This window comes from Ambystoma mexicanum, chromosome 1q (genome assembly GCF_040938575.1).
Source record: "Ambystoma mexicanum isolate Mex_15411 chromosome 1q, UKY_AmexF1_1, whole genome shotgun sequence".
NCBI lineage: Eukaryota > Metazoa > Chordata > Amphibia > Caudata > Ambystomatidae > Ambystoma > Ambystoma mexicanum.
Window position 1 is genome coordinate 228448460 of NC_090922.1, and position 26865 is coordinate 228475324.

A 26865-nucleotide genomic window follows, 5' to 3' on the forward strand; every position below is an offset into this window, starting at 1 on the left:
AGCGCATCTCAGGAAAGGGGGGATTCACGTCTACCCCTACCTGGATGATTGGTTGATCAGGGGGAGCTCTCCCGAGCAAGTCCTGGATCATCTGTCCGTCACCTGCCACTCCCTTCACAGGCTGGGCTTCTCCCTCAATTTAAAGAAGTCCCATTTGGCACCGATGCAGCGGCTCCAGTACATCGGAGCAGTGCTCGACACATCCCTGGGGCAGTGTTTTCCTCCTCAGGTGAGGGCTCGTCACATTCAGCAGATGGTGCACAAGTTTCAGTTTGCCCAGAATCTCCCAGCGTCCGAGTTCTTCAGACTGCTCAGCCTCATGGCATCCTGCATTCTTCTGATGCCAGAGGCTCGTCTGCGGATGAGATCTTTGCAGTGGGCACTCAAGCTCCAGTGGTCTCAGTCCTCCGGCAGGCTGTCGGACCCTGTTCAGGTGCCGCCCTTGGTGGCCCGGGACCTTCTGTGGTGGGCCGTCGAGGGCAATCTGATGAAGGGGGCCCCATTTTGGCTGCCCTGGCCGGAGGTGACGATCGTGACGGACGCATCCCTCACGGGATGGGGAGCGCATGTCAACCAGTTGACAGTCAGCGGTCGTTGGTCTCCGTCAGAGTCCAGACTCCATATCAATCTGTTGGAGCTGAGGGCTGTCAGGCTAGCCCTGAAGGCTTTTCTGCCGACTGTGTGCGGAAAGAGTGTCCTGATTCTAACGGACAACACGGTGGCCATGCACTACCTCAACAAAAAGGGGGCGGGGGCAGGGTCACTTCCGCTGTGCAGGGAGGCGATGCAGCTTCAGTTCTGGGCCATCCAGCAGGAAGTTTCGATCTCAGCGGTTCATCTGGCTGGAGACGACAACGAGACGGCGGACGCTCTGAGCAGGCAGAGCACGATCTCTCACGAGTGGGAGCTGGCTCAGGAGATTCTCCTGGAGATCTTTGCCCTTTGGGGGACCCCTCAAGTGGATCTCTTCGCCTCCAGTGTCAACCGGAAGTGCGAAAGGTTTTGCTCGCGGGAATTTCCTCCAAAAGGAGCCTTAGGAGACGCGTTCGTGGTGGAGTGGTCATTCCCACTGCTGTACGCGTTTCCTCCAGTCCCCGTCATCCTGCAAGTGCTGCAGAGGTTACGGAGGTTCGGTTCCCGGATGATCCTCATTGCTCCGGCGTGGGCCTGGAGGACTTAGTACCCGGACCTTCTAGACTTGTCCATCTGCCCTCCACGTCGTCTTCCCTACCGAGACAATCTGCTCTCACGGGAGGGGGGTCAGGTTCTCCATCCAGAGGTCAGATCCCTCAATCTTCACGCTTGGCTTCTGAAAGGATGAGGTATAAGGATTGGGACCTCCCTGAAGACGTGATGGAGGTGTTGCTCTCGGCCAGGCGGCCGGCAACAAAGTCTCTGTGCCGTTGGAGAAAGTTCTGCGACTGGTGCAGAGTTCAGAATGTGGATCCTTTTGAATGCGACATTCCCATGGTTTTGTCTTTTTTGCTTTCTTTGGCCCACAGGGGCTTGCAAGTGGGGACCATTAAAAGTTACTTGGTGGCGCTGTCCATATTTAAGCGCTCGTCTGAAGAGTGTTCCTATTTTAAGATTCCTTTAATTTCGCAGTTTTTGAAAGGGCTCACTAATGTGTTCCCTCCGTCACCTTTTTTGGTGCCAGGTTGGGATTTGACCCTTGTTCTTAAGTTTCTTATGGGTGCTCCGTTTGAGCCTTTACATTCTTGCCCTTTGAGGCTGTTGACTCTGAAAACTGTGTTTCTGGTTGCGGTTACTTCCGCTCGCAGAGTGAGTGAGTTACAGGCACTTTCAGTTACACCACCCTTCACTGTGTTTCATAAGGACAGGGTTGTCCTTGGAGTTCGTCCTTCTTTTCTTCCGAAGGTGGTTTCGGAATTTCATTTGAGCCAGAAGGTTGTTCTTCCGGCGTTCTATCCTCCTCCACATCCTAGTAAGGAAGAGGAAAGGCTCCATAGGCTTGACCCTCGGAGAGCGTTGAGCTTTTATATGTCACGCATGTCCCGGGTCAGAGTGGACGATCAACTTTTCATTGGTTACGCTGGAAAGCGTTTGGGACAAGCTGTGACGAAACAGACTTTGTCTCGTTGGATTATTTTAGCTATCTCCGAGTGTTACCGCTTGGCGGGTAAGGACCCTCCGGCTGGCTTGCGGGCCCATTCTACCAGAGGAGTGGCTGCATCTACTGCCCTGCAGAGGGGAGTTCCTATTCGTCACATCTGTGATGCAGCCACCTGGGCTTCAGTACATACATTTGTACGTCACTATTTCCTTGATTCCATCAGAGGGCAAGATCTGGCCTTTGGCAAGGCAGTTCTCTATTCCGCAATTTGATTGGGCATGCTAAATTTGTATTCTAAATTCTTTCCCACCTCCTTGCTTGGTACTGCTTTGGGAGACTGTCATAGATATGGAATACGTCAGAGGACCCAATCCCCTCGAAGAAAAAGTTACTTTCTTACCTGGTAACGTTCTTTCGTTGAGATGGTTCGACGACGTAGTCCATATCGCTCCCTCCTTGCCTTCCCTGCTGCAGAATTTCTTTTGCGATTGCAGCTTGCGTTCCGCAAGGCCTTGTGTGTCTGACTGGCAGAAAACTGGTGGCACACGTTCTGGGAAAAAACTATAACTGAGGCTATGGGCGTCGTGCATCCTACTTATCACATCGGGTGATGTTGGCTGTCGGAGGAGGTCCTCGGGGACGGCGCATCGACGCTGGACGCAGACGCCAAAGATTTTCCGAAGCAGCACAGCTGTGGACATTACCTGTCATAGATATGGAATACGTCGTCGGACCATCCCATCGAAAGAACGTTACCAGGTAAGAAAGTAACTTGTTCTTCTACTTCCATGTAACCAGATTGTAACTATGCTGTTCACTTAAGTAATGCGCCCCGATACATTCGGTTTAGGTGCCCTATATAAATAAAATAATACTCAAAAGGCAAAATACGATACAGAGAATACATTGTTTGTTAGATTTTTTTGCAACATATTGTATTGATGTCTTGCTATTGGAATAATTCAATAAAATGAATTCATACATGAGAATCACTGATTGCTTTCTAAAGAGCCAATGGTTTGGACACTGCCTTGACCTATTTTGATTTGACGGTTTCTTTTAATATTTGCTTTTACTGCTAATGTATTATATTATATAATATTTAACACATCTTTTAAAAATGGAATGTGAACCATTTCCTTGCAGATGTGACTCAGCTGTGCCTGTTAGGCCACTATTTTAGTTACATAGGTCACCCAACTTTTAAAGGTTCCCTAGCTACTTGCGATCCTTGGGCTGTGCCAGAACCCGTTTAGGTCCTGCCCTCAAATATTGGTGGCTTGTTATAGTTATCCCACTTAAATCACTGTTTGGGAGGGTAAGTGCTAAGCGTTTATAGAAGAATAGATGCACGTAGGATGAAGTCAGGGTGAGAGATGGGATGAGGAATGTTAGCCTTGAGCAGGTACTGGTGAGCAAGATATGGGATTAGGAATGGTGGAGTAAGGGAGGGCCTATTTAGGGCCTTGGTTAGCAAGAGCTGGGATGAAGATTGATAGGGGTGGGGGTGGACACACAGCCCCTTGGTGAGTGAAAGATGGAATGGATGACACATGTTAGAGGTGACAGGGGGCTAAAAGTCAGTGAGATTAGTTTGTGATCAGTAGTTGAGTGTAAAGAGGGAAATCTAATAGGAAGACCATGTTACAGGAGAGGTTGAATAAGGGATTGCTGATACGAGAATTGGCAGAAGTAGATGACATTAGGATAAATTAGTGGGACGCTTGGTGGATGTTGTCAAGGAGGTAGAAGGCAAGGGAGAAATATCATAGGATAGTTGCGTGAAAGCATTATCGGATAAGGTGAGGGAGGTTTCGGTAGACTATTGCAGAAGGTATGTGTTAGTATGGGTTGGCTAATAGTGGTAGTACAAGGAAGGATGAGACCTCGGTGGGAGAATTGGGGAGTTGAGGTTTGTTAGGGGCTCTTGATAGCTGTACATCAGGGGCCAATGACAGGTTGAGGATAGGAGATGGGTGTGCAGGTATACAATTGAAGCTGCAGGTGGTGGGGGTGGACCAGTGATGGAAGGAGGTGTCCTGTGAGGGCTTGGATGGTAGTTGGGGATCTGACTTGGAGCTTGGTACGGAGGTGGGACACACCTGTAGATGATGGTATAATGAGCCAGTGAACGTTACTAGTAGGGGCAGGCGTGAGGTAAGCCTGGCTGGCTTCTGGGGGAGGAGGAGGAGGTGGAATTGAGGGTATTTGAGAGGGGTCAGTCAGTTGTAAAATATGACGGACGTGGAATAATATTGGAAGGAGAAGTTAAGTGCTAGAGGCCTCTGTCTGATGGTAAAAGAGATGCGAAGACTTGTCCAGGTACCTTTGTCTGATGGCATCAGTTAATTGGCACCAGGGAGCCAGTGTCATGTGCTATTAGAGATGACCTCACAGACGGGTGATCAGGTAGTAGCTAAAGGGCAACCCGTGTTTGATGACACAAGAGAGGATATCGCAGGCAGGCTGGTTCTAAGTTCATGTGCATTGCCCCATTATCTGATGATATTGGAGAAGCTGGTTTGAAGTTAGTAAGTTCAAGGAAATATGTGACTGATGGAGTACTAGTTGAACACTTCACCGGCGCCCACATCCCATCATAGTCTTGTTGTAAGTTGGTAGGTGTAGGGACAATATATTTCTGATGGGTATCATTTATGAACAACCAGGCTTTGATCAGATACAGGCCACCGCCGACTAGTTTCCACAAGTTGACGCAACAAGTTAGTAGGTACATGTGTGATCTTTCTCTGATAGTAAATTAGACATCCCCTACTGATTAGAAGTTACTGGGCAAAGGGGCGACCCGTACAAGTACTACTGATGAAACCACTCCATTTAGCCAGGTTTTACCCTTGGCTTCAATTTAATATTTCAAAAAGTCTATTTTTTCTGTTTATTGATAAACAAGTATCAGAATACCTCCAAACTCAATCAGAATTCAAATCGTTTAAGGTAATGCGTGATAAGGTATAAGCATTTGTTTCTCTGGATCATCCCACAAAAAGTCATGGAAAATGTGGGCATTGTTCATTTTGGGATCACAGAGGCTACAGACCTTTCAGGCATAGACTTTTTCGAATGTATGATTTTAAATTGCAAGCGTTGTCCTCTAATAGGCAAGCAACCCATTTGTGTGGCATTCCAAGCAGAAAGAAGCTTTAGTACATTGCCTACAGTCGTGGGGACATAGGGCCACAATGATGGAGAGGTGCTTCGGAGAAAATGCCAATTTGGGTTTTTTCAAAACATGGAGAAAGCGTTCTGTTAGTTTACGCAAAGGCTGAGGCCCGATTTGCCCCATTGATGGAAACTATACAGAATGTTGATGATCTGAGTTTGCATTAAAGTCATCCCCAGAAGTTGCCTGGGTGAGTTCATGTGTCTATTGATATATTCTTGGTCATGCGCATATTTCCTCAGGGGCTGTCCTTTTTTGATTTTGCAGGTTTTCTGTAAGCAGCTTGGGGTTGCTTCGAGGTGGACTATTTTGCCATTGCGAAGTATGAGCACTGCATTCAAGGTGAGTATTTTGTGAACACCAAACCCTGCAAGGGGATTCACATTTTGAAAATGGGTAAAATTTGGGGTGTCAGTCAGTGCCAATCTTTCACATTACCCACTAGTACAATCTCCTTAAAAAGTCCCAAAGTGGCAAGTTATACCACTGTCTACCATTGTAATTTCTTAAATTGGGCGGTTTCCCACAATGTGTAAGTATGCCACTTCCTTTGACTTAATAACGGAAGCAGCTTTTGGTACAGGGCGGCAGATTGCTCCTGAGGGAGCACTAGGATTCTAAATGATTCATGGGTCAGTCTTCACCGCTGGTCCTAAATATTACCCCAAATTAGCCAGAGTAACCGAGCTTTGCGGTGAGCCCCAAAATAATGTATAGCTCCGGTGGAGTACTCCCCTCCGAGAACATTTTTAAGTAATGTGTTGAAATGGTGCAATTTGCAGTACATTTTCTGGGGAAAATGTGGTTAAAAAAAACATTTGATTTACAATTGGTTCACTAAGCTAACAGACAAAAAAATTCAGAACATTTCATGATTCTCAGCCAGTCACATTTTCTGTTTCTTGGCCTAGTTATATCCCCAAATTAGCACAATTGACTGAACCTATTGAAGTAGCGCTAAATAAATGCATTAGCGCCAGCAAGGCAGGACAGGGGGAGGGGGGGGATCGGGCAGGAGTTTCGGGGGGTTGGTTTTCCCTCCCATTGGACATTTTCCAAAGGAATTTGTTGAAATGGTATATTATATTTTTTTTAATAGGAATTAGGTAAAAAGCCACACGATATACAACTAAATCTCTTCGATATCACATGAACCAATCCAGTAAAAGTAGCATCCACAATCTATCTACGGTAGTAATGGTTGCTGTAAATCACATACATGAGGCTGCAGCCACAACTTAGCTTTGCCAGTAATGGTCTCTGCAAATCGCATGCATGAGCCCAAGGCCACAACCCATCCATGCCAGTAATGGCCACTGTAAATCACTTAAAGGAGCATGAGGCCACAACCTATGAATGCTAGTAATGGTAATCACTTGCATGAAGCTGCGACCAGATTTCCTCTCTGCCAGTAATAACCACTAAGTAACAGGCATGAAGCTGCGGCCACAACCTAACTATACCAGTAATCGTCATAGTAAATCACTTGCTTGAGGCTGAGGTCTCAACCCTATCTATGCAAGTAATGTCCATTTTAAATCACGACCTTGAGCCTGAGGCCACAATCCATCTATGCCTGCAATGATCACTGTAAATAATTTGCATGAAGCTGCAGTTACATTCTCTTTTTACTAGTAATTATCACTGTAAATAAGGGGATGGGAACTTATTGAGGCAGGGCCAGTGATCCCCTGAAAGAAGTAAAAACACAAGGCCTGCCTGCAGTGCTGATCAATGTGGTTGCTTAGCAACCTCGAGGCAAGCATGCCTTGCCGGCATGCCATTTTTAATTATAAAAATACATTCAAATGTCAAATTGGAGTTGGGGCACTCCCGCCCTGCATGAGGCAGGGGGTGCAAACCGGGCACTGAAGAGACCCCATCTGCCCTCCTTGGCTCTGCAACTGTTTGAAAGTGGCCAAAATTGCTTACTTCCCATACTCTTGGTGGTACCTGATTTCGACAGTGCCAGCATCTCCCACTAACTTCACCAACTCACCATACCGAAATCCATGTTTGTTCCTGCAAAACCCAGTGATGTACTGTAGTTCGGTTTTGGAATAGTTATCTGCTGAAGTTTGGACAAAATAAAGTCTTTCACCCAAATCCTTTTTACGATTAAGAAACTGAATCATGATAGTTCAACTTGGCATTTGTCAAATGTTGATTAAGATAGTAAAAATCTCTGAAATTACTGTTTTTCATTTTCACTTGGTTGTTATTTGTGTTTTTATTTCAGCTTTGAGTTAGCCCACGGTGAAGATACCAAAGAGAGACTGATACTGATGACCAGTCAAAACATATGCTTGCTAATGACTCGCTACATTTGTAAGACTTTTTTAATCCTGTGGCATCTAATTCCAGGGAACTTCCACGCCCCCAAACTAAGCACACACAATTTTCATTTATTTTAATCAAATTTGTTTTATGCACCCGGGACCCACAATTTAGTAGCATTTTTTATTTTTTTATTTTTTATTAGCACTTTGGTTTACACAAAAAAGGAAAACCTTTGGCTATACAAATGGACAGTTATAGACAAACTAGATTAATATCAATATCTTCATAAGTAAAAAAGTAAGTTTAAAAAAAAAGGTTTCTGCTTAAGATGTCTGATTTCTTTAGAAGTAGAAAAAAAAGCATATATCTCATCGTAGTCTCTTCAAAAATTCTTCATCCTTGACAAAATTAGCGCACGGTACCAGCATGTGCTCTTTCCTTTTAACCATCGTTTTGTCCTTACAGACACATTTCCACACGTTTTTCCTCTATTTTTGCAAAGATGATCGAGAGAAATTTTGTTATCGCCAAGTTGGCTGAAATCATTTCCCCTTCTAACGGACATATCCACCAAAAGTCAATCTCTTTGGTCCAATGGTCCTTCCAAATATGGCCCAAATAAATGAGTCTTTCAGCTCTAAGAGTTGGGCATTCCAACGGCAGATGTTTCAGGGATTTAATCCCCATTATGTCTTGACATAATCTACAGTGTTTTGGTTCGTCTTTGGTTCTCTTCCTATAGTTGTTAGCTCTACATGACCATAAATTAAGGCGAAATCTCAGATAACCAGATCTCAAGAACCAATTGGGGAATAACAGCAGATATTTTGGTAGTCTGTACAGCTTTCGGGCAACTGCCCAAAAATCTTTGTATCCTTGGTACTTGTTTAGATCTTCATTTGTTTCAATCCAGTCAAGCCTGTACATTTATTTCTTTACCTGGTCTGGATTGAATAGTGATTCTTCAGATTCATTCAGGTTTCGTAAGATGGCCTGACATGTTTTAGCCCATTGTGTTATCGTCTGAGACTGGTTGTCCATTGCTTTTTTCAGGGCTGAGAATCCTCCCGTCCCAGGTGCTTCCAAGCATTTCCTGAAAAAAGTCATAATTTTCCACTCTGAAATAACTTTCAGCGGAGACAGTGCTAATTCTCTTCATATTATTTGAATTGGATAGGATTTAGGTAGTTGAAGAGTCGATCTCCAAAATGTTCCTTCTAGGGGAGGCCATATTTTTGCATCCAAGAGGAGCTACGTTTCTGCTCCATACGTAAGGATTGCCACCACTTTTGCTCTATAAAAATCCACCAATGGTTTCAAAGAGAATCTGCAAAATAATGTCCACAGAATCTTTGCTTGTCCCGTCAGGTTTCTGACTTTGTTCCTCAGATCTGTGCATCTGGGTAGTTTGTTTTTATCGTCGTTGACACAAACTCCTAGGTAAGGCCGAAACCTCTGTAATGTTCAGGAACCATTGTTCTCTTTTCAGTTTGTTTCCCCTCTTCAGGTTGCCAAATCTAAGAATTCTCGATTTTTCTGGGTTGATAGCCAAATTTAGTAACATTGATTCCTTACAGACTCCCACTTCTTTCGGGACAAGAAACACACAGGGTTTCACAGAAGATATATTTATTAACCAAAGTGAAATGATTGAATCAGTTTAAAGAAAAATAAATTGCACTTCCATTAAATTTGTATGCAATGATGAAAAATAATCAACACACTGTTCCCTCCGTTTTCAATGCTAGCGGGCCAAGTAGACATTTGATTTATTTGTGTCGCGCAAACCTGATGAACTTTATTATATTCGTGTGCAGATGACTCATTAAAACATAATCGGGTAAATCATAACCATTGGAGTTCGACCCATGCGCAATGAGTTTGGTTCAGTAATAGATCACTGCATCCCTAATAATCGTCAGAATTCATTTAAATAAGTGAGTCTTTAACACTTTTTGAAAGAGGCTAATTGATTTTATTACTCGAATCTCTAGGGCTAGTCTATTCCAAATTCTGGGTCCGTAAACTGCAAAGCCCTGATCGCCCCTGGACACACAAGATGGAACGATAAACAGCAGTTTATCCGCAGACCGTAGCGAATGAGTTGGACAATATCTGTGGATTTTATCTGCAAGATAGGCCGGAGCCAGTTTGTTCAGGCATTTATAAATAAGACACAGACCTTTAAAATCAATTCTGTCCCTCACAGATCCTGAAATATAGTCAGACTTCGTTAGCCCTGCTACCATTCTCAGTGCAGCATTCTGAGCTCTTTGCAGTCGTTGGCATTGCTTGGCTGAGATTCCTGCAAGCAGGCTATTACAATAGTCTAATTGAGCATTTACCAATACTCCGACTACTGCAGCCTGCTTGTCCGATGGTACATAGGGTAGAACTTGACGCAGCAGCCGAAGATTATAGAAATCGGATTGCACCTTGACGCTTACCTGAGCCTCACTGCAGAGATTGCCTGCCCATATGCAGCCCAGATTCTTAACCTTGGTAGTAGAAGATCTGTTCCCATAATATGGGGTGTCTGGGGGCAATTACCTGCTTCCAAGAGATGTTTCTGGCCAAACAAGGCCACCTCAGTTTTCTTGGCATTAAGTTCCTTCAGCACTAAAGAAATCATTTATAACCCCCATTTTGAAGAAGCCATCCCTAGACCATACACAGCTGGCTATCGTCCAATAGCAGGTATTTTATGGGCAGCTAAAATATTGGAATGTGCTGTCACCTCATAGCTTAAAGATTTCCTAGAAACCCATCACATTCTTACATTCTTGATACCTATCAATCGGGATTCAGACCAAGTCATGGTACCGAAGCGTTGCTTGTTCCTGTCTGGGACAACCTACTAACGGCCACTGATGAGGGCGAGATCAGCATGCTTGTCATGCTGGACCTATCAGCAGCATTTGACACAGTTGACTTTGATTTATCATCTGTCGCCTTGGTGTCGAATGATGCATTGAAATGGTTCAGCTCCTTTTCTAACTAATTGTTCCCAGCAGGTTAACCTCAGTGCCTTTGTCTCTGACTCATTACCTGTCCAATGTGGGGTCCCTCAAGGCTCCTGCCTCTCCCCACTATTGTTTAATATTTATATTTGTTCCCTTCTGAGCATCTTTTCTCATTACCAACTCCAATTTCACCCCTACGCAGATAACAGCCAACTTTATGTTCGGCTTAATCAACCAGCTGAAGGCATTACTTGTGTCTTAGACTGCGCCAATCATTTAAGAACTTGCATGCTCAAAAATAAACTTTAATAGAATCCTACAAAACATCATCTTTGGTTTTAGGAAAAATGTAGCCAATCTTTTACAACTGGTCCCATGTCCAGCTCTCTTTGGTGACCCGGTCAAATTCTCCTTGAAAATTAAGAACTTGGGATGTATCTGGCAATCTGACCTAAACTGCAATCTTCATGTCAACCAAATTGTTAAAGCAGTTTTTTTCAATTGAAACCTTTGACACTTTTGTTGACTCCAATCGCAATTGACGATCGTCCCATGGTAGTTGGTAATACTGTTAATTTGAGGCTAAACTTCTGGGCCTCCAAAATATCAATTGCAGTGACTACAGGTTGCCCAGAACTCAGCAGTTGGAAAACTTTCTTGGTAAGGAAGAAATTAGTCTATCTCATTATCGTCAGAGCCTTCATTGGCTCCTGGTACATCAGAGGACACTGTTTAAGGTTCTCTGCCTGGTGTTCAGGTGCATCCGTAGCCTTGCCCCAGGCTACCTGACTGTTAAAATCAGGTAATATTGCCCCCACCTGATCCCTCGGCTCATCGGGACAAGGCCTAATGTCAGTTCCTTCTTCCCGATCAACTTTATGTGGCGACAGAGGGTTTCCCTCCATGAGTCCTCGGCTCTGAAACTCGCTTTCTCCCAATTTACGTAACTGTCTCACTAACTATTTTCAGGAAAAAGTTGAAAACTTTGCTTAGTTGTTTAATAGGTCTTCTGAACTGATGGCTTCACCTGCGCCGAGAGGCAGTTTCTGCTTGGCTCTCTCGTGATTTGCGCATTACAAATATACAAATACAAGCTGAAGCCAGTTAACCGACATCCAGCTACTGAGCTCCTCCAGACAGTCCTAAAATATAAGGAAGGACTCTTCTCATTGACTATGTTGACATAAATCTGCTATCATCAGCGTAAGACTGAAAGTTCATCATAAGCGTCCTCAAAATGTCCATCAGTGGTCGTCAGTGTATAGATTAAACAACAGGGAGGAAGGGAGGATCCCTGTGGCATTCCACAGGTCTGAACCTGGGTGTCGGACACCCAGCCTTCCAGTTTAACCTGCTGTTGCCGCCCTGATCGGAAAGACTGAAACCAGGCACTCCTCCAATCATACTCAGTTGATTGATTAAGATGCAGTGGCTGAGAGATCCATCATGATCAACAGGGTTTGATCCCCCTGATCCGCTGCCTTGAGGAGATCATCCCATACTGACAAAGGAGCTGTCTCCGTACCAAATGATGGATGGAAGCCAGATTGTAGGGGAATCTAAAAGCTGCTCCTTTCCTGGAGTTGCATGCACACTACCTTCTCCAGTACTTTACCCAGCCAGGGAAGTCCTGCTACTGACCGGTAGTTATGGAAGCTCACTTTATCCAGATTGTTTCTTCAGCAGCGGTGTGACCATGGATTTTCTTTAGCTCTGGCGGGACTGACTAAGAAAGCAATGAGTTGTTCACGAAATGTCATATAAGGTGTCATCTCTGCTGCCAGGCGTTTGGCCACCTGTGCTGGTAGGGGACATAGAGACTTTTATAACATACACATCCCCACTTATGTGTTTGTTTACTGTGGTCGTGCATGCACCATTTATTAAAATGCATGAGGGGTCAGGATAAGCTTTCAATTGTTAAAAGAAACCAATTAATTTAAACCTCAAGCTCACTCTGCCTATCCAATTAGCTTTACTTCTCCTTTTTGAAAATGGATACCACACCCTGTTACTCAAGCATGTCAGAATTTCAGTATCATTCTATATAATTAAATTGCAACAACCTACTGGACCTTCATGTGTGTAAATGTCTTGTAGAAAAGAAAATGTATTTTCATCATGTATGTCGGCTAAATTCCATTCAGTGATGTGTCTGTTTAATTACTGTGTGAAATTGTACCTTTCTCACTTTCAATGGGCAACTTAAAAATGGAAACACTGATGGCGAATAATCCCCCTCTTCCTTTTATCTTGAGCAACTCTGCATTAATAACAGTATTCGGCTTGATGGTATACCCAGGAATTACTTCAAAGATATTATTTTTCTAGATATGCACACAGCAAGATGTCCATTTAACTCCCCTCATGATTTTTCTGCGCTAGTCGCCATTACACAGAGAGAGTCCAGGGAGCTCACTGTATACACACCATGGGACCTAGTCTATAAGATATATATTTTTCCAGAATTACATAACTACTGAAATGTTCCCTAACTTCTCAGCATACACAATCAATATTTATATTCCCACCCCTATAGACTGACAAGTAAAAGGTCCAGGATTTGATCTAATTCCCTTTATGGTATTGGTCCCCTCAAGCTTATTTTCTCTTTAGATCATACTCCCATATGCATTTCTTTTGGCTGGATCACAGACCTGTGGGGACGTTGTTAAGGACTGGTTTAATTCCCTGTTTAGGAACAGGTGGCCATCAGTCAGCAAGATGAGATGAGCTCTCCTCCACAGCCTGCCTGCTATGTCTTCTACTGAAGAAAGCCGAGCACTTTAACTCCTACTAGGCCTCTTAGGGCTCTGACAATAATCCAAAATGGCTTCAAAAGGCGAACAATTTATTAAATCCTCCTTCTTCGTCAGTTAGTGAGTGAGCGAGTGTGTCTCTCTAGTGAGTGTGTGGGTTGAATCTTTCATAGACCCAACACCCCCACCTTTTCGAGATGTGTATAATTTCCCCACTCTAATTGGACACTGTTCCAAAAGTGACATCAAAGTAGACCTACCCCTCTGCGGTCATTAGGCATGTTAATAAAGGGGACATTCTGATGGGAGTAACTTCTACACCCAGTTTCCCTCCCATTTGATGTGATCTCATGTCAGAGATTTCCTGCATTAAACATAACATTCTGAAATAGTAAAATTCCCACATATAACCGCTTTACTAATTGGCTCACCAGATTTCTCTTTCTGGTACAAATCGAACAATGCAATTTTCATCATGATGTCACAAATGGGTAATGACTTAAAGATGTTTCCATTTAACTATCTACTATATTTATATACAAATTATTTTCCCATCTCAAAGTAACGTGCCCGTTACTGCGGATGCTAGGACATATGACTCACTGGCATGCCCTATTTCTGCACATCGAAATACAAATTTGCCTAATCTGCATAATTAAAAATCACATTTGAAAAATTGCTTTGGGTCCATCTAATAGACATTTCCAAACAGAATGCTTTCAAAACATTGAGCTAGCTACAACATTCTGTTTTGGAGATATAACCAGAAATATTAATCAAATCTAGCATTTTTTAAAATATATATATAAAAGATTACATAGGATCTTTGTTTTTTTCTGCCTGTTATCTGGTGTTCATGATGGTAATGCAGAGCAGCCAAGTATTTATGATGGGGGCCTGGATATGGTAACTTATTTTGTAGTTTGAAGCCCTTGGCCTGTTCTCCTTGTAGTTTCCAGAGCCTGGCAGGTCTTGGATAACATTCATTTTTTCCTTTTTTTCTCCAAAGGCAAGTTCCTTCCTCCAGGAGAGGCCTGGGAGATTGAAATGGCAGATTGGTGAAAACTGGCCCAGCTGAAATCCCTTTATTTGTTCTTTATTTTAAGCTCAACATACACAGATGTAGCCCATAAAATTACCCCCTTAGAAATAATTGCAATTTCGTCCTTCGTGTGACCTAGTCACAAGCCCGTCATTCTCTTTGTGGCTCAACTCCCTCCAGTTCATCTCCTTGCAAAATCGTGGAATCTGTTTTCACATCTCATTGCTTGCGGAGGTGAAATGGAATACCACATGCCAGAGTTTAGACCTATAGCTGGCACTTGATTCAGGATTGTTTCGATTGCCACTTTTAAGTATACATGTTCCTGCACCTTTAGATTTTACATTTTCCATGAATACTGCAGCTTATCCATTGCATTAGTTTAACAGAATCCTATCAAAGGTCCACATTTTTCAACATCTATGTTTCGTAATCCCAACTCTTCGATTATGTAAGGGAAAATAAACACACATCTTCTTTGATCAATTTAAAACCATCCCACTGGTCCAAGAAATAACCCCTCTCAAGGGCTGCAGTCCTCATACTCTCATTTCGCACACAATACAGACTTCTAGTGTGGCTCTTTATTTATTCTTGCTTTTGGTGCTCTGTAGAACTTGCTGAAATGTGTTATGCTGACCGAAGGGGGACACTCCAAGATCCGCCCCACTATGCCATTATTTTCACTTAGACACTGAGTACATGACCTGTTCTTCCAAGATAGTTTGCCCTTTAAGTCAAAGCCAGCATTTGATTTGTGTAGTCTGCATTTCCACTGGGAAAGACTGTCATGCCATCTTTCAAGTTAGGATGAGCAGGTACACCCTATTTATTGTCTCCAAATCAGCTTCGTACACTCATGTCATAGGAATAAGAAATTGGGTGTCATCAGCATAATTTGTGAACACCATTCCCTGATTTCCTAACGGTTGGAATAGTGGGAGGGTAAATAGATTATGCTGGGAGGGAAACAGACAGGAACCTTTGTGAATCCGTGTAGATTACGCCGCTGCACTGCCACAGGAAGGACTTAACTCAGGCCACTGCTGAGGTAGAAAGCGCTGTGGTCTGTTCAAGTCTTTTAAGCAGCAAGGCATGGTCCACCAGGTCAAATGCTGCTGACAAATCCAGCAGCATTAGTAAGACGCAATGCCTGGCATCCATAAACTGGAAAATCGTTGATTTGAGAGCCAACAGAGCTGACGCTGTCCCATGTGCCAGCCTGAAGCGGGACTGCCATTTATTCAAGATTTTGTTCTCTAAAAGATGTTCCAAGACTTGAATGTAGGTTGCCTGATCGAGTATTTTTAGCAGAAACAGCACATTGATTATAGGCTGGTAATTCAGAGGGTTCAGTAGCTCAAGACCAGATTTATTTAAACAAAGGAGTAATCCCGGCATCCTTGATGCTCTTTGGAACCTGACAATCCTCAAACGAATGATTAACAAATCTCATGATTGCTAGTATCAGTATGGGTAAACCGGCTTTGATTGTGACTGCCAGGCAGGCATCACCCTGACAATTTGTGGGCTAGTCCAACCCCAGTTAGAAAAGGTGTGTGCTGTCCAGGAAACTGCGGCCCCAGAAACCAAGAGTGACCGAAGGACCTTCTTATGACTTACCAGATGTTATAAGATGTTCACCCCAAACTACTCTATCACCTCCTGTATAACCTATAAGTTAAAGAAGGCAGAGCCCCAAAAACTGCGTTGGCAGAATGAAGATCAAGCCAGTTTTGACACCTTGAAGTCTATCCTATGTAGTGAGCCAGTCTTAAAAGTCCCCAATTTTAATAAGGATTTCATCCTTCAGACTGAAGCATCGAAGGTGGGGATAGGTTCATTGTTATCTCAGGAATATGATGGTGTGGAACATCCCTTGCTGTTCATCAGCCAGAAGTTATGCTGTTAATCAGCCAGAAGTTATTTCCTTGAGAAAGAAATTATGCCTCCATCGAATTAGAGGCACTGGCAATAAAGTGGGCCATAGGATACCTAAAATACTATCGCACTGGGAAAAAGTTTAGACTTATAACTGACCATTCACCCCTTAATTGGCTTAATCTCTGGAAGGATACCAACCCTAGGATGATCATGCGTTGGTTCTTGAACATACAGCCCTTCTGTTTTTGTGTAGAACATAAGAAGGGAAAAGAGTAGGGAAATGTGTGGATTTCCTGTCCCTTTTCCCTATGTAACGGTATGAGATAATTCCCAAGATGTCATCACTTCTCCCCGACGGGGGGAGCCCTTTCTCATGAGGTCGGGGAGGTGTGGCCGCTACTTTATAGTCTCCCTTGGGGTAGTAAAATATGGGAGGATCTCATCGGGAGGTGTTCCCTCTCTGGGGATAAGGACAAACACATGGGTAGAATCAAACACACCACCCCAACCTTCCTAAACCTTTTGCTGTTATTCCATCAACCCCCTCTTCCTAGCACTTCTATCTGCTATAGTTGCAGCTCTCCTATTTTGACTGAGACGAAGAAGATTAACCACTGCATGAAGATTACCAGACAGGTAGACGCTAGGACGAGGTGGGAGACAGCAGTAGTGAAGAACAATGCCAAGAAGTAGCCACAGCTGTATCGACTTATGTGGAGGCGTGGTTACTTTTTACATCACAAAAACCAAAAGACTGCCAGTCAGGGAGACGCAGCCAACCAGGATGAGAAGCTGTGAAGCCAAGGAAGCATGAAAGAGATGCGGAGAAGGCCAGGACAGAGCTGAGAGCAGTCCACTCCCAGAGTCAAAAGGACAACTACACTCCTTTACCCAAGGGCATCCAGAAGGTACCTGGAGGCTGGCAGACTGTGACATGAATCCAAGAGGCAGTATCCATACCGCCGCTCCATGGGCCGGGCAGGAAGGCAGCGAGACGTGGAGATGCCCACGCAGCACGCTAAGAAGAAGGACCCCAGGAAGAACCAGCCGCACATCCCGGGGCAGACAAGGTAACTGGAGAGGTGCAGGAACCTGTCGGGCTGGAAGGTACAGGAAGCAAAAACCCTGTATGGACGTTACGAGAAGAACTATCCTTGTCGTGTCAGTACTTGCCAAGCGAGCCAGCCAAAGGGGCATAAGGAGAAGGGGAGAGAAATAAGGTTCGGGAACCTGAAGCATATTTTTAAAGAGCCAGAAAAAGATGTCATCTTCTCTGTGGCAGTACTTGGCAGGGAAGTGAACCAAGTGGGCCAGTTCAAAGAAGAGGTGAAAACAGAATTGTATGTTATAGATGTGAAACCTAGTGAGGTGTCTGTGTCATTGTGATGCTGGAAATGTATTGCAGGGACAAGAACTCCATGTCTTTGTCCTGCGCGCCCTTATCATGTGTGTTCTGTGTTTTCTGCACAGGGTTCCAGTTGAGACGCCTGGCAGTTCAGCTCTTCCTCTTTTTGGTCATGGTGAAGAGACCCTTGGGATACCCTTATGGCACCCATGGGTCAGGGTACAACCATGTACCCCTAGTGTATGTTTTAGGGCACCTGTGTGTGGCCCACAGAGCAGGGTATGGGCTGGTGGCAGCTCTATGCTGAATTTGACAGGTGCTCTGAGTATCCTCCATTTTGGGATATTCAGGCCCTGCCATAGGAATCAATTGGTTCCTGGTAGAAGGCAAGATGGGCCCTGTGGCCTCTTGGTTTCTATTACCTGTTAGCTTGTTTCCCCCAAAGTTCTGCAAAGCCCTGACTCTGTCCTTTCCCCTGACTGACTGTTAGGTGGAAGAACCATATATGGTATTGTGACTGGCTGGAGCCTTCCCAGTGACTGTATCTTGTGGGTACACCCTTAGGATGGACCTGGGTGAATGGAGTGTGTGGCCAATATGCATTCCATTTTATGGGTGTCTGGTATCTGTTTGTGTGAGACACAAAGAATGAGACAGCCCTGCCTGAAACTGACATGAGTGCAGTGTGGTGTGCTGAAAGGCTGGGTGCTTGCCCCAATCCACATTCCTTGTTACGGGTGTCTGGGTGGAAGTGAATGGCCTGAATGCACTGTGAACCTGATTGGCTGCCTGCCTGCATGGATGCCCTTCTGTCCGATTGGCTGACTGTGCTTGAATCAGCAGTGTGAATGAGGTACAGATGTGTATATCTGGGGGACCTCTCGCTTCCCAATTTGCTCAGAAGCTGAAGTTGAAACTTGAAGCTGCTTATCCTTGAAGCCCAGCTGGAAGAAGAAAGTCTGCTGCTGCTTTCCGTCGATGCGATCTAAAAGTTGTCGAGCCTGTCAAGGACTGATCCAAGAGAAGACCTGGCTAGGAGACCTCTCCCCGAGCTACGAGGGGAACATTGTGCAGAAGCTGATCTTCATCGAGGCACCCTGGAAGCCAGTCCCGAAAGGCTGTCAACCGAAGACGGGTCCGCAGAGAAATCTTAAGTAAAGCACCAGGACATTGAGGTTGTCGAAGTCCATCGTCGTCGACCAGGTTCGGAGGATTCCGTAACCGCTGGAAGCCAGTCGAGTCATGTCTCCCAGAAGCGGGGACAGTTTGACGCCATGCTGCTCAACATCTGGAGCCGCAACACTCCACTTTTGCCTTGGAACATTGAAAGAAGGGCTCATTTGCCATCGCCGTCAACTGCTTTGTCCCCCCGGAAAAAGTCGAGGTTGTCGACGACCGAGGAAAGTCTGCCGGTGGGTTTCCCGCCATCCGAAGTCCACAAAGCCGCTGACCAGAGAAAATCCGAAATCCAGCTGTGGTCGAGGCCCGATAGTCGACGCGGACACCGGCCGCTGGCTGCCGTGGCTACGTTCTTTACTGAGTCTTCTGTGTGGCACCGAATTCTTTGAATCAAGCACATCCTCATCTTTTTAGGACATTCATGATCGATCGTCAGCGAGCACCGCAAAGGTCGATAGCTGCTGGCTTGACGCCACAGTTAACATTTCTTCGAGGAATCTCAACGCCCTGTTGCTCCTGCTTTTAAAGGGAGTCGACTCTCGAGAGATCTGTCGACAAACCGTTGAAGATAGTCTTCTAACTCTGGTACATTGGGATAGTTGAACATTTTGACCAGGAAACGAGAGTATTTAAACTTTAATGGACTGGCGTCTTCAAACGCTTGTGTATAGGCGTGTTAAAAATGCCATATCATAACAATACTCTTTATTACAGATTTCCCAGGCTGGGGGTGGGGGGCCTCACTCATAACTGCCTCTAGGGAGTGGGGGACAGCATTCTGCCATTGTTTAACTTAACTTGCCTTCCTTCCTATGCTCTATGCTGATGAACATTGTTATATGATTTGTATACCATTATAACTGTCAGCAGTTGGTGAATTTTAAAGGAGTCCATAGCTAAATGTGGTACCACATAGACATTGTATATATTTGCCATATTAGAATTGCCAGAGTAAAACGTGTGTAATTAATTGATGTATGTATTTTGAACCTTATTACTATATAAAGAACTGTGTTGGCACATAAGATGGGGTGTGTGGGCATTCCTTTGTGGGGGGTTTGGGGACTAGACTGTACATAAGAACCGGCCTGCAACACCTCCTGAGAGCTTAAGCCTTGGTTGCTCGTCCATTGCTACCCTATGGAGAACATTGGCTGGGGTGCTCTGTGCTTCTACTCTGCCATAGAGGGCAGAAGTACAGATAACCCCCCCAGTCTTTACAGTCATCTCTCTTGATACCACACAAGACAGAGGTGATGATCATTGGCACTTTGAGACCGAACGCCAGGAGAAGGGAGACATTCTCCTGGCCCAGGAAGAAAATATTATTTGTGACCTGGGTAAGGAAGTCATTCCCCCATGCTATCTCAAACTGAACACCAGGAGAAGGGAGGAATTCCACTGGCCCAGCCAAGGAAACATTGTGTGGAACTTTGTCCATAACCCAGGATAAGGGAGACATTCTCCTGGGAGCAGAACAGTACTGCTTTATTCTTTAGTTCATAGTGTAAGGGCCAGAACAAAGGTTTTCTCAAAACAGGAGGGTGGGCACTTTTACTTACATCCTGACAGTCACCTTAGATCTTTTATTTGAGGCATATTCTCTTAGAAATCGGGAAGGATAGATTTTCTCTTGCTTTATTATTTAATAAGTCTTTAGCCCCAAGAATGCCACCTTTGTGTCGGCCTCCTTCAGCACCCTTGCACACCCTAGAAAAACCAGGAGGAAAGTCATCAAGCAACACCACCCACATTTTCCCTACATTTTCCATACCATTTCTTACCAGCTCCAGAAGGCAACTCTCCAGGTTTCCACCCTTTGAATTATTGTCAGATCTGTGTGTTTTAATACATTTCAGTACTCTATCATAAGGAGAAAATATTCACCAAACAAAGAAGCACTTATTCTCTTGGAAGTCCAATGCATAAAGAAATAGGTGTCCAGATGTTAGGCTAAAATGGTAGCAAGCAACTTGGCAGGGCTGTATGGTTGGGGCTAACTAACACTGAAGTAAGAACGACATAACAATGATGGGCAAGTGGAGTAGGAGCAATATGAAGATTCTCAGGTGACTTGATGGACTGTTGGAATTCCCCACTTGGACAGGTAGCAGAACAGGCCCTAATATCTCAGGACAGGTCATAACCAAAACAGACAGGCCTTCAAAGTTGGATTTTGGTGCAACGAATACAACTGAACATACAGCCAGGATTGTTTCTGCAGTCAGGCCTCTCAACTTGACGACAGACACATTAGATCGGCACAGTCTGCAACAGCATAGCACAGGTCTCACAGCTGTGTTTTTATGCAGCATGTACAACAGAATACAAATGAAACACAAATAGGCTTACTCACTCAGTCCAGTCACAGGATACTTTTGCAAACGTAACAAAAGTTCACAGGCGAAGCAGGACATCTCAAGCATCGTAAAACCTTGCACAAATTGAATACAGTTACAAACATTCCATGAAATAATAAAGCCATACAGCAGTACATGCCGTAGTGAAGCAACCCCTTGTGAAATTCGATGTGCCTATGTAAAACGCTGTCGCTCTTTTGCTCTCTTCTTTCCCCTTTTTTCTAACGTAGATACACTGTACGCATTGTCCAACAGGCATCGATGACTGGCAGGTGAAGGAGGTGGTGGCTGCCTGGGAACTCCTTCACTCGCATAAGTGACTTGGTATGGATCTTGGGATGCATGGCACTTCAGGTTGAGTGAAAGGGCCACCAAGATTTTATGAAATATGCAGGCCTTCAGTTCTCCTTTCGTACTGTGCACTGTTGAGGGGGTCTACTGTTAAAAAGCCCATAGTGATAATCAGTCAGAAACGATTTGAAACCATTTTTAAAAATCACTTAGACCACTGCATTTCAGTGTACCAGAAGAACATCCACCAGCTCTGCAAAGCATATCCTGACCCGCAGGAACCACGCCATCATGTAAGAATCTCCTAGGGTGTAGAAACCGAGTCTTACTCACCCTTTCAGTGGTAGATCAGCTCAAGGAGACCGCTTTTCAATCCTCTAAGGTACCTAAAGGGAGAGAGAATATATTGACATGAGTAGAAAGCCAATGGCTTATTTGAGGCTTTCGTACTGTAAAAAGGCTCGACTGTTGCCCTGGGAAACTCTGGCTAGTGGCCTCTACATATACACCAGGTAATTATAATTGTTCTTTCATAACATGCTTTTAAGTGCGGGGTTGGGATTCTAACCTTTATTGTGCTGCGTTGCCCCTGAGCTTTCCTTCCTCCCCAACCAGGTAACAACTAGGAATCCCTAAACACAATCCCTCTACAGTGTGATCCGAGGGAATTGAGCTGAATTGAAAGTGTTGCGTCGGAAGTCACTGACCTGTCCATTCTATTGACAAGATGGACACACACACACACACACAAGGGATATACATATTCTCACTCTGTCTCTCATTCGCTCTCACTCTTGCAGCACTAGTCTAAAATGTATGGATTTCTTTTCAATAAGGTTGACTAATTACTCACAATGAAACACGAAATGTAACACATTTTATGACCAAGTAACACTGTATCACATGAACCAAAGGGGTGACTGCTCCTTCCCTTTATTCCAGAATTACAGGGTGCAGTTAGGTCACCTTTTGAGATGTCTGAAGAGTAAGACTGGGAAACTCTATACTGGGGGTGGGGAGGCAGGGGAATCCACCAGCTATGCAAAGCAACCCATGGAGGTGGTATATTGGGTTTTTCCTAGAGCTTGGCCAAGTCTTCCCTCGGATGCCCCATTGCATGTCCTGCAGTCAGCTATGCAGGGAATGATCCATAGTGTTACCCAGCGAAAATGTCTCCCATGTGTTATGAGGAAGAGCACCCACTGCTATATCCATGGGTATGACATGATAGCAGGTGGAGAAACCCCTAAGGAAAGCAGTCCCAGGAAATATTTACTGTGTGCACAACACATGCTGGGGGTGGGGGGAAATACACACCTGGCCCGACCCCAGACCCACAGATGGAGCGGGGCTTTGTGACCATGCTCCATTGCTGCACAAAGCCCAGCAGGTACTGCGGAGCCTGACAAAATATATTCATCGGGAGAGGTAAAGACACTATTCATTCATCCTGCTCCATTGGCAGATCCGAGCACAAACTATTTACTTTTTACATTTATATAGCGGACAAGCAGCCTGAGCGCATCGTGGCGCTGTTACAAGTAGGCATACATAGTTTCATGAAAAAACAAGAAACAATGGGAAGGAAACTGGGGAGAAGGCATAGTGACAACCTGACTGTGGTTCGTAGTTACAGTGAAACTACTAACAGTAAGGTAACACACATTTTAAATCACAATGGTGTGAGGGGGTTTCATGGGTGCTGTTGTTACAAGGAGGCCAGATGGAGAGAGTCAGTGGGGAAAGAAGCAAAGCCTAGGAATGATGTGGGAGTGTGGGTGTTGAGTTGAATAACATGGTTTTTAGAGTTTGAGTTTTCCGAAAAGACATGTGTGAAGTCTCAGCCCTGAGGGAGTTTGGTAAGGCATTCCATAGTTTAGGAGCGATGTGAGGGACACACTTGCAGCGTTACTAGTGACAGTACTGGATTGCTTCACTGCCTCGACATTGCTCCACTGCCACGACACTAGTGCATTGTCACATGATGGCAGACAGGCCATTTGAGACCTCTGGCCTTGAGGGCCAATTTAGTTCATCAGAGAAACACCTGAACATTAGTGAATTTAACAGACATGCACCTGGTGAGGACGTGGAACCATTAGACACATGCCAATTGGAGAAACCATAACTAGTAGGGAAAATAACCACTAATTGTGACACTCATTTAACAGTTACTCTACTAAAGCGTAACTACCAAAAGAGACTCAAGTCTTATGACTGTAAGAGTCTTAGGCTGGTAGTGTCAGTATTGCAGCAGAGAGACGAAGAGGAGGAGGAGAGACAGGCCGGGAGAAACTGAGGTGGGCAACCCACATAAGCCACATATTGAGATATAATTGTAGAAAAGGAGGTAGATACGCCAAGTGAGCCACACTGTAGGACATGCAAAGCTTAGAGGAAAGGCTGGAGTAGAAAGCCTAATAGGAACCTTGCCCCACATGCTGACATGAGCCAGATGTTGAGAAGAGGTTTCACAGTAGCCTGCTGGGGGCTCTAGCTTAAATACTGGTGGAAAACTACAAAGGCAGCAGCACCAACTGAAGAGGTCGGCATTGTTGTAAAATACCCTGGCTGGGGCAGTTATAATTACTGCTTACTGACAAAACCATAGGTGTGGAAGGAAAATGGTACCCAAAAATAATCCCACCCAGAAGAGGTAAAGAACACTGGGGCAAAAGGGACAGGTCTTACCCCGAAAGGAATTCATAAAGGCTACAGTGGTGCCAAGAAAAATTCAACATTGGGATCATCTGAAAAGGCTAAGTCGAGCAGTGTGCAGGGGCACCTAAAACCTTCTGAGAGTGAGTGTTTTTGCAAGATTCAAAACACCCCGGATCCTTGTAAACTAGAACGAAGACTGGACATTTGATTCTGGGTAATAGGTCCTATTACCTTACGCCCCTTTAAGGTAGGAATTATCCCTCCTTTCTCCCACTGTTGTATGTTGCCAGTCCAAACTTTTTCCCAACAAGCAACAACAAAGGTGTTGAAATATTCCTAAGTATTGTGTGTTCTGTTGTATCCATGTATAACATGCATCTAACATAAGAATTCCCTGTCAGGTAACAACATATGTTTAATTGGCAGGGCACCCATCCGCATGTCCAAAAGTCTCCGGCCCACCAAACATGGTAGCATTCAAGCAGGTTTGACTCTCTACCTTGTGCTACCAAAATACAGCTGCTAGATCTTTGTGTTGATACAAGGCCTAACATTGATTGCGGACACCGTGTGTAAATCTACTTCAGACATACTAACTCATGCTAGCTATTGTGGACATACTTCCTTCTACCTCAAGTACAAATTAGAGGTTCCCCAGGCTGCACAAGCCCTCCACTGCCCACAGGCATTATGAGAATTTGTGCATATAACAGGGACAGCGTTGAAATAGAGGCAGGTTACCAAGGCTGGGAAAGATACCTTGTGGTGTAAAAACAAAGTTGAATAAGTCCCCTCACCACAGGTCGGCCATGACGAGCTTTGGTCATCATTATATTCTAGAGAGTAATTTGTTCAGGGTCTTGGCATATAGCTCATTCCCCACTATTTAGTTATTGAATTTATGCTTCTTACATTTATTATTTCCACCAGTTTCTATTTTGAATGGATGGTGTCCTCCCACGTATTCCTCATCTTTGATATTCGATATCCAGCTTCAGCTGCTTCAGAATTTCATTTTCGGCAGCAGGCACTGTGCATCGATGCAGTCGACTCAGTGTCTCTTGAGGGCCTCCGTCTCGAGGAAGATGTCATCGAAGGCATATATAGCACGCGCAGCACCCGTTGGCTTCAGTTCTGCTTTTCCACGTAAGATATCGATTCGAGAAACTACGGCGCGCTTCCTTTGTTTTTTCGCGATATGTCCTTCTTCATCGACACAGACTACCCCAAAGACTGGGTTCAAGAAGTGTTGAGATTGTGAATCGAAAAAATGTTGTTAACCGACCCACACGAGTATGTCTGTGGTGTCTCGAGGTGGAGCGTAAGCCCTCGGCCTGCTCCAAGTGGCAGTCAATGACCGGAAAGGCTTTGAAGGAGCGAAAGGGGAAATTGGTGGTAGGTAGAAACCCAAAAATCCATCTACCCTGTCGAAAATAAAAGCCTTTGTTCGACGAGCTGACTCTCCTCGGAGGAAGAAGGTTAAGAGATCGAGGAGTGGCTCCCACTACTCCTCATCGTCATTGAGGAAGTCATAAAAGAGGCACCACAGGTCCCCTTGTTTGACTTCGTCATCTGACACCTCCCCTGAGAGGCTATATTGCCCCATGAAATACTCCACACCCGGCGAATGGGAAGTATTTAAGTCCGAAATGCTCAAAATATTCCTAAAACAAAAATCCATGCAAAGCCATGCTCCTACCGCGCCTTCCAAGGAAGCCAGTAAGGAAAGGGGTCGAGCTAAAGCCTGCACGCCCTCAACCCCGGTACGAAGGCCAAATCCTCATTGAGAGCCGTCGAGCCCTCGACGCGATGACAAGGATCCTTCGAACCGTAAGACTAAACATAAGTTAAGGTTGAGGTCGTCGACACCATCTGAGCCCTCGATGCCAGCTAAGCTCTCGACATCGGCGACACCATCGACATCAGCTGTGCCATCAACACCAGCAGAGCCATTGACATCGGCTGCGATGCGGGCTTCACCTAAACCTATAATGCCATTGAAGCCAAAAAAGGTTTAGACGACTCCCCGAGCGTCAAATCCACCGTTTATTAAGACTTCAATGCTTATACCAGAAAAAACCTATATTCCCTTACCAAGGAAAGAGTATTTTAAATCTCGCTCATCAAATTATGAGGAACATGAACCTTCAGACAATGATGTGCCTTTTGGCCTCCAATTTTGTACACCATATGTGCCCGAGAGCTTTATTTCTGAAGAGTCTAGGTTGAAAGATCTTTATGATAATTTACAGACGGCTAGTTGGGTAGACACCTCAACTGAACTGGATTTTGGTAGACCTGAGGCTGGTGAGCGTGCAGATGCTTCATATAGGCAGCTAATGTCTAAAGTGGTAGACTATATGGGGTGGAGTAGGCCTCCCGTCCCCTTTGAACAGGATGATCTGACGGACATACTTGGTAAGGGTCCGCAGATGGATCCTATATTACCTTTTCATGTTGCTCTCCAAAAAAGGGTGCAAGCAAATTGGGAGACACCAGAAACTAATCCAGCAGTGAATACAAACTTCACCAATACTGCCCTTCCAGTGGTGACCCCAACTACCTGTATGAACACCCCACTCCAGAGAGTATGGTGGTACAGACAACTACCGCAACTTCCAAGCAGGCAGCTTATCCTACTATCCCACCAGATAGGGATGACAACAGAGTAGATGGATGGGCAAGATAAGTATTTTCTGCATGGACTATGGCTCTACAATCAGCCAACTCCACATGTGCCTTTGCAAAATTCTCATTCACTCTATGGGACTACATTTCCATGGCGACAGAGCATATTCCCGGGGGGGAGGAAAGAGACTAGTTCTTAGCTATTGTTAGAGACTACA

At 44.8% G+C, this 26865-nt stretch overlaps 1 protein-coding gene across 1 annotated transcript in view; it reads left to right on the forward strand.

Moving 5' to 3' along the window:
• The window catches only part of LOC138526910 (branched-chain-amino-acid aminotransferase, cytosolic-like), a 392104-nt gene that overhangs the window by 149949 nt on the left and 215290 nt on the right, over positions 1-26865 (forward strand). Inside the window, exon 2 of the mRNA XM_069637744.1 lies at positions 5523-5597. Within this exon, the coding sequence (XP_069493845.1) occupies positions 5523-5597 (75 nt within the window). The remainder of the gene's footprint in view (positions 1-5522; positions 5598-26865) is intronic.